The sequence below is a fragment of the Rhynchophorus ferrugineus genome, unplaced genomic scaffold (assembly GCF_030347505.1).
Source record: "Rhynchophorus ferrugineus isolate W39M unplaced genomic scaffold, kcgeb_rfMv2 rfM3, whole genome shotgun sequence".
Classification (NCBI taxonomy): domain Eukaryota; kingdom Metazoa; phylum Arthropoda; class Insecta; order Coleoptera; family Curculionidae; genus Rhynchophorus; species Rhynchophorus ferrugineus.
In genome coordinates, this window is record NW_027472582.1 from 32504630 (window position 1) to 32519465 (window position 14836).

The window sequence follows — 14836 nt, forward strand, 5'->3', positions numbered from 1 at the left end:
ACGAAACACTTTTATTTTTATTTAATTAGTAAGGGCTGCATTGCCATTGCCATAATAACATATAATTTCCAATTTTTTACGAAGACAACCATCATGATACAATGCCGATTGCAAAAAAACAACGAACAGAAGAAAACAAGTATACGGGGTACTTGTGCTAACTTAACCAACGACCTCAACCTCGATCTGTAGCTTCTAAACATTCCAAAACACACTAAATAACAAGTAGATACTCATTTTACACACATGTGCTCTTGTGAGACCGCCGGCAGAGCCTCACATACATAAATATATTATCACATACAAAACAATTGGAACACGATATGCGTAGAGCTGTTATCATTTATTGAAATATTGATTCTTGAATAGGGTCTCGTTTACATTAATATGAAATTGAACCGCCAGTAAATGGCCAATTTTTTGATATGTATAATATGGTTATAGTCTATACCGTTTTAAAGTAAAATAAGTTTTTTATACTTTAGATGTTTCATGACGTATAATAACTGAACTTCGTATTTGGGTAATGGGGGAATTTGGGAGTTAAATTTAACATTAAAATAATTTATTAATTTTCTTATAAACGATGTTTTGTTGTCCATCACCTGATGATATTGTAAACAATAAAAAATAATAAATGACAATTAAAACAAGAAAAGCCTATTCGATTTATTTCCGTTACTTATATACAATCAATAAAATGATTAATGTTAATATTTTGATGGTAAAGTTGACAACGTTTCGTTTATAGACTTAGCAACATATTCAACATTGCTTGGAGTTAAACCACACATACTGATTCGTCCGGACTTCAGCATATATATGTGATGCTTTTTTACCATATGTTCAGATTGTGCTTCTACAATAAAACATTTACTTTAAACATATAAATACAATAATAATAAATAAAACAATTTGACTGTGAGTTAATTTTCAGACAAAAATATATAATTTTATTTGAATTTTATAAAGGTTACCATTCAATCCTGTATAAGAGAACATTCCAATCTGATCTGTAATATGATTCCATGATCCTGGGGTACCCAATCGTTCCAACTCTTCCCTCAAACGTTTTCTCATTTCAATAATTCTTGAAGACATAGTTTTTATATTGTCTCTCCTAGAAATATTAGTCTATACATATTGAAAATGTTTAGATAAGTATGTAGTACCATTGATTGTACAGTTCCTTGTTACTTAAAACGTGAGAAACGATTCTGGCTCCATGACTTGGGGGATTGGAATACATACCTCTCACTGTTAGAGTTATTTGAGATTTCACAGCTGGCACTTCACTTGGGTTGTTCATTACAACAGAGAGATTGCCGGTGCGTTCGTCTGAAATTTATAACTTGGTAAATAAGTATAGATTTTAAAGTAATTTTACTTACTATATAAGCCAAAGTTTTTGGCATACGATTGAGCACAGAAAAGCTCAAAACCTTGTGTAACAAAGTACCGAACAGCCCATGCATCTTTATCCAGGTCTCCAGAAGCAAATCCTTGGTATGCTGAATCAAAGAATGGAAATAGTTTCTTGTCTTTGATGACAGAGGCAATTTGCTTCCATTGTTCTTGAGTTGGATCACATCCGGTAGGGTTATGAGCGCAAGCATGCAAAATAATAACAGCACCTTCTGGTGCATTATTCAAATCTTCAAGGAAACCATCAATATCCAATCCGCGTGTCTCGCCATTCCAGTAGCGGTATTCTCTAGCGTCTTGAAATCCAGCACTCAGAAAGACTAACCGATGATTTCCTAAAAAAATATATAAAAAAGAGGTAAACACTAGTTTTGTTATATTGTATACTAACCCCAAGTTGGTTTTGAAAAATAGAAAACAGTTTTTTCCAGTTTTCTCGCTAAAAATTCTGCACCAACTCTTAGTGCACCTGTACCTGAGAGGCATTGGACTCCAAAGGCCTTAAAATATAATTATATAATATAAAAGTTGTTTATTTTTGTTCTTCAAAAGCCTTAAATTAAAATTATATAATATAAAAGTTGTTTATTTTTGCTCTATGTGCTAATACATGCATATATGTTAATATAGTGACTGATAATTGACTGTTTAACTGATAAATTGACTGTTAATACATAACTGATACAGTCCTAAGTAAAAAAACCGGCGTCGTCAATATAGCTGTAAAATGTGAAAAGTGAAATGTTAAGAATTAATTTTAATTAAGGCGCTTTTAAATTGGCAGTTTTCGTCAAAATAAAATGGTTTTCAAGTAAAATCAAAGTTTTTGTTTTGAACCTACGTGTATCATAACGTATATAGGGTTTTCAATAAGGGCAGGTTGTAAAGGATAATAAAAGCTCTACTAAATATTATTAAAACGCTTATTTCGGCGTAAAGCTGGAATCGCATGTTATCCGTTCAATTTAAACAATTAAATATAATTTAATTTATATTAGACTGCGATGACACACTAATATCTATTTGAAAACCTTTTGTTCAATGATGCTACCTACTCAAAATCCGTACCAAACAACCTTTTGCGGATCCTTTGCCCCCTGATTAACATTGTGTAGATTTATAGCGTCGCTGAAGATATTTTTGACGTATGATGTTGGACTTATTGTTTGACAGTCAACTTTGGAGGCCGTAGATTAATTACAAATGAAATACTCTATTTTGCCACATACATTTTATCATACTTTGATTACTGATAAAATAGCAGTTAGGTCATAAATTCATCATTAGAATAAACAAATCCCTGATATTTTTTATTTAAAGTAATAGAGAGTGGAAACAAGTAAAATGAATTTAAAATACCTTCCTAATAATACAAATCATAGAAGCAACTTATTCAATTTTATTTATATTTCATCAATATGTACATGTTGTCAAATGGAAATATTTAAACTTTGTTAATAGCTCTTATGCAATAATTGATATATTACGCTTGTTTATAATGACAGAATATAAATTAAATATACTTAAAATGTGATAAAGTATTATTTACTTATTTACAAATATTCAGAAGAGATTTATTTATGCTTTTTTTTATTACCTTATTTTGTGTTAATGCTGGACTGTCTTCTCCTAGAAGCATTTTAGTTGAAAGTGAACTAAATATTTCTAAACCCAAAACAGGCAAATACTCCTTGTTTAGACTGTCATCATTAGCTAAAGCTTTTTCAGCTATTCGGACTACAGGCAATACCCATGGTTTGCCTTCGTCACTGCGATAAGCTATAACAAAATATTTCTATTTATTCCATTGTTCATTTGAAAAATTTATTATACAAAATGTTACATCCACAGATACCAATACAATACATACCTCCAACTCCTAAATTAACTTTTTGAGGAAAGCTATCTTCTGTAAATTGTTTTGTTAAAGCAAATACCTCGATTGGTGGTCCTTGTTGTACACCAGAGAACCAAGACATTTTGAAGTTATTGAAATTTAACTTAAAAAATAATGTTCAAAATTATTATATTCTTGAAAAGTAACCTTTTTGACCTGACAAATGAAGGTTAAAAACAAGTGCACGGAAAAACTAATTTTTAGACGAATTGCTCCTATTTACAGGAGGTCGAGAGCGGTCAGCTGATATATAACCAATAAGCGCTCTTGGTGACGTCAATATTTTTTATCAACAAATATAGGATTTTAATGATATGCGGTATTAAAATCATATTCAAAATATGTTACAGGACGCTCAAAAGAATATTTGGCATATTCTAATAGCATTATAACCAGCTATGTAATAACCTTATATATAATAATTATTTTTTTCTATAATACTTTTTTAACACAAAAATAATTATACTTCAAATCATCATCAAAATATTTCAATATTATATTTATTTATCAGTACCTTATTAAGTATATATAAAACTTCATATTTTCATTGCATATGAATGTACTTCGTATATATATATATATATATATATATATATATATATATATATATATATATATATATATATACATATATATATATATAAATAATATTGAATATTTTATTGAACAACCATGACCTGCACCATTAGTATCACTATAACAAATAAAGAGATTTATTTGTTAACCAATACACTGACTGCAATGTTATATACATTGTATAGTTAAATAATTTCATCAATGTGTAATGACTTTACATATATACTTTGCTTGGCTTCTTCCTTAATAATTTCGGTCTTAACGAGATGCTCCATAGAGCCCAAATTTGTGTTAAGAAAAGCTAAACCATTGTAAGCAATCACTTAAATAGTTTAGCTTTTCTTAACACAAATTTGGGCTCTATGGAGAATCTCATTAAGACCGAATTTATTAAGGAAGAAGCCATGCAAAGTATATATGTAAAGTCATTACACATTGACGAAATTATTTAACTATACAATATACATAATATTGCAGTCAGTGTATTGGTTAACAAATAAATCTCTTTTGAATTAAAAATTGATGACTTGAACTTATGTAGTTTGTTGCATATTTATGGGATAGACCACATTAGGCTAAAGCTAAATTACTAAGTAATTTTGACTTACCTATTACAATGTTAAATATAATATTTACCAATTAAATCAACAAATGTCAGTCTAAATCTATTTAATGCTAAATAACATTAACGAAAGACAAGTATAACTATTTCACCCAGCTTTTTCATTTGCATTTTCAAACATAATTTTATAGCCAGTTACATTGAATTAAATAAAAGACAGTAACACTTTTTTATAAATTTATTTATGGTTATTAAATAATTAGAATTTGTGTTCTTAAATTCTGGATGGGTACAACATCTAGAAGAAAAAACAATATTATTAATTGATATCGAAAGTGGAAGTATCATTTACTTACAATACGAATACGATGACCCATTGCTTTAGCTGGCAAATTTCTCTTGAATTTAGCTCTAACTGCACCACTAGTACCATGAGGTCGTGTTACTTTACCCCAAATCGCACGTACTTTTGACTTCACAGATTTTGGTTTACCAGGAACACAAGTCTTGTTTTTTGCTTTGTAAACAAAAACACATTTTTTTCCTACATAAAACCAACTATCAGATTTGGTGGTTGTGCCTTCGACTTTTAAAAGGGCAGTGTTTTCGTGTTGATTACGCAGTCCACGTTTATAACCTGTAAAAATTGCTTTAGCATAGAGCCTCCCATGTCTTTTCAATGGTCTCCTTTTAACAGATTTTTTTTCTGAGCTTGTAACAGGAGTTTCCTTAACTGGCTTTTTTTCCACTTTGGCCTTTTTTGGCGCTGCTGCAACTGCCATGGCTAAAACAAAATAATAGAAATGGAAATATGTTTACATCTCATTATTGTCATTAAATGATTAAAATCTTGGAACATCCAGTTACCAAAAGATAATTTTCGACGAATTATTATATATACTGTATTAAATTAGGTTTATAATTATATACTCAACTGTATTTTTGACTATAAATTAAAAATAAATCTTAAAAAATTATACCTAAATTCTAACTGATCTCCGTCCTCTACGGATAACCTTAAAAAAAGAATCCTTTAACACTACCAACATGAGAATAAAAACAAGTCTTCTTATATTTGGGTATAGGCTTTTAGACATTAAATTTTGATATATTTATATTAATATATAGAAATTTTTATACTAATATAAATATAAAAATTAATTATTAAGATTTGTTAATCTGAAATAACATTTTAGCAATACGATTTTCTAATAATCTGTATATTATATATTTTAATTAATTACATTTTACAATATGCTTAGTAAAATCTTAATTTACAAATTAATTTATTACTACTGTTCTGTTTTATTTGCATTAATATTCAAACAAGGTGACTACGAGATTAATACATCAGTATGTCCATTTCCCAAAATGTAAGTTATATAAAATTAAACATATTCCCATCATATATAAAAATTTATTCTTTGAAAAGAAGATGTACAGTAGTGTCATCTGTAGCGGCGTCCTGAAAATGTCTATTACGTAGATGCGTGAAACGTTCTCTATTTGCTTTATTCGTCCATTTCTTTAGTGGCGCGGTTGTGTGGTTATAACTTTTTGAGGTCTAGTGATATTTATCTAGTAATTATATTAGATCATAAATAACTTTTGAAGCTCATTTTTCAAGTGATTGTCTTTTATACAGCTTTAAAGTCAAGTAAGTGTAATATTTAAAGTAATTTTTATTAAGCGTCATTTTAGTGATCCGGCTTTTTTCTGGCGTCCTTTTTTTCTGCTTTTGTTTAATATTCTTTAGATATTTTTTCAGGGGGTATTATTTAATTTTTATTTACTCTTTTTTACCTTAAACTTATTTTTTATTTAATTTCCTTATATATTATGAACCTTATATAATTTTAAAGCATAGAAGCTATGGCTGAAACAGCAACTGAAGCACCCGTAACTACCCCATCAGGTGGACCTCAAAATGTAACCCGTGGGGGGATTAGAGGAATGGGACGTGGTGGACCGGGTGGTCGCGGTAGAGGCAGAGGGGGCCCCTTCAGAGGTGGTTTTATGAAACGGTATGGTATTGGTTATTGTTTGTATAATATATTTAATAATTTCATATGTTTGTATGTATTGTTAGAGGAGGTCCTGGTGGGCCACCAAACCGCGGTGGACCTATGATGAGAGGTCGTGGAAATGGACCTAGAGGAGCACCTCGTGGAAGATTTGTAGCTGGTTTAGGTATGCTAGTTTTTTCTTTATATATATTTATAAAAAAATTGATATGGTTCTTATATTTGTTGTACTTAAATTAAGTTTGATATATTTTGTTTAGGAGGCCCCAATGATGATTCTTCTGGACCAAGAAATGGTCCTCCAGGAGGTCGGGGAATGTCTAGAGGTGGTCGGGGAATGGGTGGATTTCGTGGAGGTCGAGGTTCAGACAGACCTGGGGGCGATAGAGGTGGGCGTGGTGGCCCACGTATGACTCCAGGAGGTATATATGATGCATACAATTCAATTACAGTTATTAAATTAACACTTTAGGTCGTGGCGGTCCAGGTGGACGTGGTTTTAGTAGAGGTTTTGGAGGACCACGTGGTGGTGGTAGAGGTATGGGTGGACCGGGTCAAAAGAGAACTCCAGGACAATTTGGTGCTGGACCAGGAGGCCCCGGGCCCAAAAGGCCAAGATTTGATAATGGAGGACAAAATGGATATGGGTAAGATAATTACTTTAGTAAGACATTTTAAGTTGAATTGTGCAATAATATGTGTGATTCTTATAATAATTATATTGTTATTACTAGTTCTTCATCTGGTGGATATCAACAAGGACAATACTCACAACAACAGTATGGACAAGGTCAGTCTTATGGCTCTCAAGGTGGTTATGGTGGTGGTTCTTATGGAAGTCAGGGTGGCCAATATGATGGAAACAATTATTCAAGTTATCCACAAGGGTCTGCTGGTTTCAGTAATCAAGATTATTCAGGTAATCTAATTTAAATACATGTATTTTACTAGCAATAAATGGAAAGTTATGGCAAATTTTAATAAACATAAATATATATTAATAGGAGGGTATGGTACTAGTCAAGGAGATGCTGGATATTCATCTGGTGGTTACAGTAGTGGACCAGTAGGAGGCTATAATAGTCAACAAGGTTATGATGATCGAAATACTGGTTATGCTTCAGGAGGATTTGGTAAGATTTCTTTTTAATGTTTTTCTTTAATGTAAAATGACTTAAGAAGTTTTTTGAAATAATTGTTTTTCTATTTTATGAAGTAATTTTAAAAAGGAGATATTAAGTAGTGAATGCTAATAAATGTGAGGAGCCATAGGGTTCTTCCTTGTTTTGGTAGATTGTCGGACCAGATATATATTATATATATATAAACACACATAGTTGTATGTAGGCCAAGTAATGAGCATGCAATAAGTAATGATTAAAAATATTTATGAGACAGCAACAATGATATACATAGTAATTCTTAAGCAACCAGATGAGGTCTATTTTAAGATAGCCACTGGAAAAAAAAACCTAATTGAATAACATATGTTTTAAGACATTTTATTTTAATAAAAAGTGAAGGCCAAGTGCCAAAAACTTAACTTTGAATGCTTGTTTTTATTTCAGGTTCAGCAAACGCTCCTAGACGATTCTAAAAAGGGATTATTTTGTATTATACATTTTTAATAGTGAACTAATTGTCAATGGTAATTTTAAATGTAGTTGGACAATTATGGGGTATCCCATAAGAAAGAGATTAATCTGGTCATGAAACAAAGAATTTAAGTGAATTTATTTTAACTTATTCATCTATATATGACACAATATTTAATTAAAACAATCTCCATATTGTAGGTTAATTTTAGTTAGACAGGAATACCCCATTAATATATTAATAATTTAACTCATTTTAAACAATCAAATCTCTTTGTATTACCCTTTTATATACTATAAAGAACTATCAGAAATATGTGTTACTTGTGAATGTGAAAATGATTCTGATAATAAACTAGGTATTAATATGTGTATGTATTTTATTCACCTTTAGAGAAGGGGAGAATGAACTTGAATGAACAATGATATATTAATCTCCAGTGGCATCTAAATATATGTATATTTAGTACTCTTATCATTTATTATAATTACTATTGCATTTTTATTCTAAATTTTAGGTGCAAAAATATAGGATATTTGAGTTAAAATATAATTTTATATTTTAAGTATAAATAGATAGGTTTGTTTTGGTTTATTATTGTTGAAGCATAATATATGAGAAAACATAATCTGGTCAAAATTCCAAGTTTTTGAGACAATGTATCCAAGTACCGTTTATTTATTATTTTGTATGTTCATTGTATCAATTCTGTGGTGCAATATACCTTTCACTATTAATTAGTCTGTAACAAAACAATATTAAATTAATCATGAAATAATATTTTATTTGCCTAAAGGTAACTAATAAGAACTATTAAATATTTTCAATTTATATAGGGCATACAGTATAATTAGAATTATTAATATTGTAATTATGGTATGAAACTGAAAATAGTTAGAAGATGTTATGGAACACATTTTCTAAAATGTAAGATTCAATAATATTGTTATTTAAACTTACATAGAAATATAATAGAATTCCAAAGGATTTTTTTCCTGGTCTGATGGTGTAAATACATTTGCTATCAAATGTTTAATGTTCACAAATGTAAGTAAAAATTATTACAAATATTATGTAAGTAGAATCTACCAGTCAAAACAATTATACTATTTGCAAGTAATATTTGGTAATTAAAACAATTCAATTTTCAATATATATCAATATAGGTAGTTAATATATTTAAACTTATATAAATATTATAGAACAAGGTGCATATTATAGAAAACTTAATTAAGATTAATTGCTTAGTATATTTATGCCTGATGTTTAACAATATTTGTTAAAATGATATCAAACTATCAATATAGTTCCTCACCTGAGCTTATTGCTTATTTGATTTAATATATTTAACAATGATCAATATTATATTGTCTTAATAAACATATAAATGTTTATTAGATAGAATAGGCAGATATTACATGTTTTGTTTGGTATTAAATAATTTTGAAGATGTTTCATAAAAGAATATGTATTAAGAGGAACATTAATAACAGCATAAACAAAAAACAATAAAATAAAAAATTAATGCAATTTAAATTTTATTTTCCGGTTTCTCCAATTTTTACAGGTAAGGGTTTTTAATTGTTTAAGTACATATTAATATAAATAATATCAAATAAAGGTTCTAATAGGATATTTAGTAGATGGTTTAACTAATTATACAAATTTCATTTTATCTCTATGTTTGAAGCTTTATATGTAGTTAAATTTACAACTAAAGGTCGAAAATGATTGAAGATTTATTCAAATTAAAGCAACATATTTTTATATTAGGTGTTATATTTATTCACATATTTTTAGGTTTCCAAGCATCTTAATCTAAATTGATTTTTAATGTTGAACTAGGTTGAAGCAATGCGATATTTGAGTACAAAATGAGTTGAGCAAGATGCAATTTAATGGAAAGGAGCTATAAGACGGTAGCTATCTGGTAATTTTATATATCGTTTCTTTATTTTTTTTATTTTTAGGAATGTGTTATGCAAAACTAAATGGACACCATATTTACAACATCACAGTAGTAAAATTTTATTTGGATGTCTACAATTATATGGATATATGTTGTAGTACTTCTCTGGGTTTCCATCCTCCTGTAGTCCCCAAGAAGGCCGTCATTTTTTGGCGAAGTTTCGGTAGAATCTCATCTCCCATCTTAAATTTTACTTCTTGTCATACGACTAGTCTTGAACTTGAGTTTAATTTTTATAACAAGAAGTAGAACTGAAATAGCAGATGATATTCTGAATGTCATTAAAAATTATTGGTTCTCAGGAATGGAACTCTGAAAATCACTACACAACATGAAAAACATTCTAGGATATCTACGCTCAGCTCTTATACGAAGTTATTTTGCAAATATCAGTTTTTCTGTATGTGGATATTTCTATGATACATAAGTGTTGTATTTTTTTAGGTTTTGTATATTTATTAAATAAAAGAAATCTTTTTTAGATTGACATTTTTCTGCCCTTGAAACCAATTCGGTGTATCACATTAATAAGATTAAACGATGGTTTAATCTCAACCGAAAGTTAATCTAATATGTAGAAAAATATGGATGCATATATAAAGACAAAAGCAACCATAAATACGGATTCATACAAATAGCTATGACGCATGCGTCTCAAAGAGTCATTCACATGACCGTGGAATATTAATAAGGCTGATTAATATTCCAAAAATCTTTTTACACAGGATGTTGGTCGGATATCCTATCAAATTTCTTTGTTACCGGTAAAAATGAGATTTCGAAGAACTTATGGGGTGTATGAGTCACCATTGCGTCGTCTGTACTTCATCTAAAGGAGCTGTGTAATAACAGTTATTAAATTGTTTGGAGGAGGGATATTTTGGACGTTCTAAACTAAATCCAACAGTACACACAACACATTTTTATTTTTGTATTATCAAATATTTCACTCAAATACAAAACTCTAATAATAGATTATTAATACATAGAGGAAGTTAAGTACGAAAACCAAACTGTTATAATACAAATTTATTACGTTACTGTAAATACACAATATTCTTTGCAAATTATATGAAACATTTTACAAAGCTACATACTTGAAATAAAAAAAATACTTAAATATTCTGAGCATTTATCATCTTAATTATTATACATTATATGAATAGGCAGCATGCAACAATTTTATGACATTATTTGGCTACAATCGTTTAGTAGGTTTTGCAAATGACTATTGGTGTAAACTGTCACAAGCTGACTGTATATAAGAAATAATTATTGGCACTATAAGTAGTTACTGACTGCAGCCAACTGATAAGTATTATTAGACCTTATTAGTTTGCTCTGCCAATGGCTGACGAATTTACACCAACACAAACGTATATAAGCAATTAAAACGAACATTTTATGTCCACCTCTTTATTTATTCAATTTTACAAATAAAGGTAATCTTATTTTACTTTTTGTGCATTTTGTAGAACTTTACAGCAGATAATATGAATAATACCAGAAACAGAAGTGGGACTAGAGGTTTTTTAATTAAAAAAATCTAACCTTAAATTCAGTATCAAATGCTTGCATATGGAAAAAGCATATTTTCAAATTTCAAAACTCATATGGCATATGGCATTATGAATTTTGAAAAATTTTCGAACCTAAAACGCGCCTTATACGAGAAGAAAAGAAAAACAAAATTAAAAGCCACTTTAAAATATAATATTGGCATAACCACAGTCAGAATATGAGAAGGATATTTCAATTATCATACTCATATTTTGTCTAGCGGCTTCTAAAAATTAGTACACTTTTGTTCAAAATTTAGTACAAAAAAAACCAAAATATCAGCATTAATATGTCAATTAACATAAACTTATGCTGATATCACATTAAAAAAAATTATTTTAAATTTTGTCACTGCAGGTCCATGTCTGCTTGAGGCGGCTAGGAAAACCTAGAGAGAAAAAAAGCAAACTATTAATCTCTTAAATATTTAAATTATTAATATTAATAATTTAATGTATAAAGATGAATATTTTAAAAGAGTAATTCTAGAATGGCCAAAAAATTGTTGATTGCAAAATATCTAAAAAGTTATACCCTGTTTGCAAATACAGTATATTGAAACAATTTAATTACTAGTGAAATATTTATTTCATCAACTTAGTTTGCAAAACAATGACCAGAACAACTTTTTTACTCTAGACATTTAATCAGCTGCTGGAAGAAATTGCCTTTCAAATTGCTTTATTAAAACTCACTTCAAGTTATAAACATCCAATGAAAATTAATATATTCCTAAATACCCAATTAAATTTTTATAATAATCTTAGTTTCTGTATATATTTTAAAACTATTAATGTTGTCTATCAATTAATTATTTTTGAATGAACTATAATTAAGTATGAGTTGTAATGAATGTTAATTAAAGAAACGAAATGTACAATCGAAATAAGATTTTGAATTCAAGTATCTAAATCTACACTGTACCATATACTTACAATGTTTGAATAGCAAAAGAAAAAAAATGGTAAATTAAATTTCCAACAATATAGACATACTAAAATATAACATACCTTTAGTATCCACAAGTAATCAGGTAATCACCTAATTTTTCCACCACAGATGCTGCTTGTTGTGGTTGAATAGGATCTTCATATAGGGATACTACGACCGCTGGAAAAAATAAAGAGAAAAGTATTTAACTGTATCTACAAAACTAATATCTTTAGTCATTCAAACTTCTTTTGGTAATAAGACTTTTACCTTGAGTTGTTTTCATGCAGTGCACACCTACTTTCCCCAATTTGGCTCTTATGACTTTATCTGTACCAGATAGATATATATATCTATTCCCAGCAAGTGTAACTCCTGATGAGGTAAGGATATCCTGTTTCTCAAATCCTTGAACTAACTTTGCAAGTTCTTCTTTTGTAACCTATGACAATATTTCATCAATATTAGCTATGACAATGACTCATATAATATTTATTTAAACACTAATCCTTATTAGTTATATCTTATCTGAGTATATTTAAAAGGCTAATAATTATTTAAGTAATCTCAACAATTTAAAAGCTAGTTAGTTAGCTAGTAGTTTATTTTAAAAGAGTACAAAACACATTTCCATGAAATTTGAAACAAGATCCTACATTTTGAAAAAATGCCAAAAAATAATCTTTCCAAAATAGACAAGTTTTGAGGTTTATTTCACAACTATTTTAGCAATAATTTAAATTGAGATTAAAAATATGACTAAATTATGCATATGACAAACATATAGTTATTTAGATATTATTAATTATTCTATGATAAAATATTGCTACCATATCCATTTATAATATTTTCCAATTGTATTGTTATCTAGAACTAAGTTGAGTGACAGCAAATACTTCAGATATGAGAAATTGATGAAAGACATTTAAATTGCATTCATATAAATAAACAGAGATAAAAAAAGCAACCACGCCCCGTGTTTCTTGTGCATAATTAAACTTTTCCACATTTCAAAAGAATTTGGTAACAAAAAAACATAACAATTATGATATATATGACTGATGTACCTTCATTAACTATATAAGAAAATCGCGTTAAATTAATATGTATTATACTCATAATATTCAACATTGGCGACGGATATTTATTACTGATAAGAGATACCGTAATGATATCATCATCATTACATTTTTAAAAATATTTCATTTATGAATCATCTGTCGGATCAGCCCTTTGTTCATTTCAAATAAAATATGTCTGAGAAACCAAGCAACTAATAGTCTAGCCATTAATAAAAATGTTTAGCAGTATTCAAATGAATAAATAGATACAAATAAATGTAAAGTTATAATAAAATTTCATAAACAACCTGATGGTAATTAACTGAAGATTTTTCTTCTCGCAGAAGACATTAACACAGAGTAATGTAAGAAAGATATCTGTATAGACATTATAGAAATTCGTACTACTTTAAATACATGAACTAAATTCAAAACAAAAATATTAACAATTACATACAAATCAGACCAAAATTGGAATTGGTTATCCTATCTTATTTTACACGTCGAATATTTTGGCCGCCATTTTGTTTCGAATTCAGCCGGTAAAAATATTATTCAAATGAATGATCTAGTAATTTATATGTATTTATATTCAAAAAGATGCTACTAACTGGAATGTTTCTTTATAAATGAATAGATATATACGAGTATGCACTGGGCTAATAATTTTAAAATTAAAAAACAACTAGAAAAAAGACCCAGCCCAAAATTCTTTTGTTCTTCGTTAAGATAATTGATTAAATAAACATTTAGGAACTGAGTAAAACTGACTTTCAAAGAAAACCAGAATTGTGGATTTAAATGCTAATATAAAAATTGCAAGGCACTTACATCAAAATTCTCCGACTTCGCCCATACATTTCCATCGTGTCCAGCGATAGCCGCCTTGGTAACACATCTGGAGGCTAAAAGTTGTTTATCAACGTAATCCTGCCAACTCATCTTTATAAATTTAATTTATATAAAAAACACTTAATCCTTCAGAGGACTACTACAATTTAACGAGTGCAACTCTTGACAACAGCCGATTCCGAATACACTTGTATAGCGAAATTGTGAAGGCGGAAGCCAGTTTTGACACTTTTGGAACTTCTCTGTGCGCATGACAGGAATACTCATACTGCCAATATATTTAAACAAAGCAAAAATCTCTAAATATTTAATTTAAAGAATATAGAAATTTTTATTTTTTACTTCTTTTTTTAACAGGTATTATTACATCATTTTGCGAATAAA

At 28.8% G+C, this 14836-nt stretch overlaps 4 protein-coding genes across 6 annotated transcripts; 1 reads left to right on the forward strand and 3 right to left on the reverse strand.

The window, feature by feature from the left end:
• Positions 1–644: 644 nt before the first annotated feature.
• Positions 645–3582, reverse strand: Got1 (Glutamate oxaloacetate transaminase 1). Its single transcript, XM_076399032.1, has 7 exons — positions 3296–3582; positions 3023–3204; positions 1817–1925; positions 1392–1760; positions 1173–1338; positions 978–1120; positions 645–859 (listed from the first exon to the last, which is right to left on the reverse strand). Exons 1-7 carry the CDS (start codon positions 3402–3404, stop codon positions 711–713), a joined length of 1227 nt encoding a protein of 408 aa, XP_076255147.1. The 5' UTR covers positions 3405–3582; the 3' UTR covers positions 645–710.
• A 1101-nt stretch (positions 3583–4683) lies between these two features.
• On the reverse strand, positions 4684–5552 carry RpL35A (Ribosomal protein L35A). 2 transcript variants are annotated; one of them, XM_076399050.1, is made up of 3 exons: positions 5441–5552; positions 4817–5244; positions 4684–4758 (listed from the first exon to the last, which is right to left on the reverse strand). In XM_076399050.1, exons 2-3 carry the CDS (start codon positions 5240–5242, stop codon positions 4735–4737), a joined length of 450 nt encoding a protein of 149 aa, XP_076255165.1. In that variant the 5' UTR covers positions 5243–5244; positions 5441–5552; the 3' UTR covers positions 4684–4734. The 2 variants fall into 2 exon arrangements, with proteins under 2 accessions (XP_076255165.1, XP_076255166.1); XM_076399051.1 differs by having other exon boundaries at positions 5396–5512.
• Positions 5553–5937: 385 nt separating this feature from the next.
• On the forward strand, positions 5938–10530 carry LOC143193075 (uncharacterized). 2 transcript variants are annotated; one of them, XR_013004936.1, is made up of 9 exons: positions 5941–6117; positions 6323–6484; positions 6550–6650; positions 6745–6906; positions 6957–7131; positions 7219–7403; positions 7489–7617; positions 9926–9999; positions 10051–10530. XR_013004936.1 is itself a non-coding variant. In XM_076399034.1 (8 exons), the coding sequence occupies exons 2-8, from the start codon at positions 6333–6335 to the stop codon at positions 8079–8081; spliced, it is 933 nt and encodes a 310-aa protein (XP_076255149.1). In that variant the 5' UTR covers positions 5938–6117; positions 6323–6332; the 3' UTR covers positions 8082–8449. The 2 variants fall into 2 exon arrangements, 1 of the variants encoding a protein (XP_076255149.1); XM_076399034.1 differs by lacking the exons at positions 9926–9999; positions 10051–10530 and adding an exon at positions 8053–8449 and having other exon boundaries at positions 5938–6117.
• A 533-nt stretch (positions 10531–11063) lies between these two features.
• On the reverse strand, positions 11064–14662 carry chic (profilin chickadee). Its single transcript, XM_076399052.1, has 4 exons — positions 14432–14662; positions 12810–12981; positions 12620–12719; positions 11064–11997 (listed from the first exon to the last, which is right to left on the reverse strand). Exons 1-3 carry the CDS (start codon positions 14540–14542, stop codon positions 12622–12624), a joined length of 381 nt encoding a protein of 126 aa, XP_076255167.1. The 5' UTR covers positions 14543–14662; the 3' UTR covers positions 11064–11997; positions 12620–12621.
• Between the last annotated feature and the right edge of the window lie 174 nt (positions 14663–14836).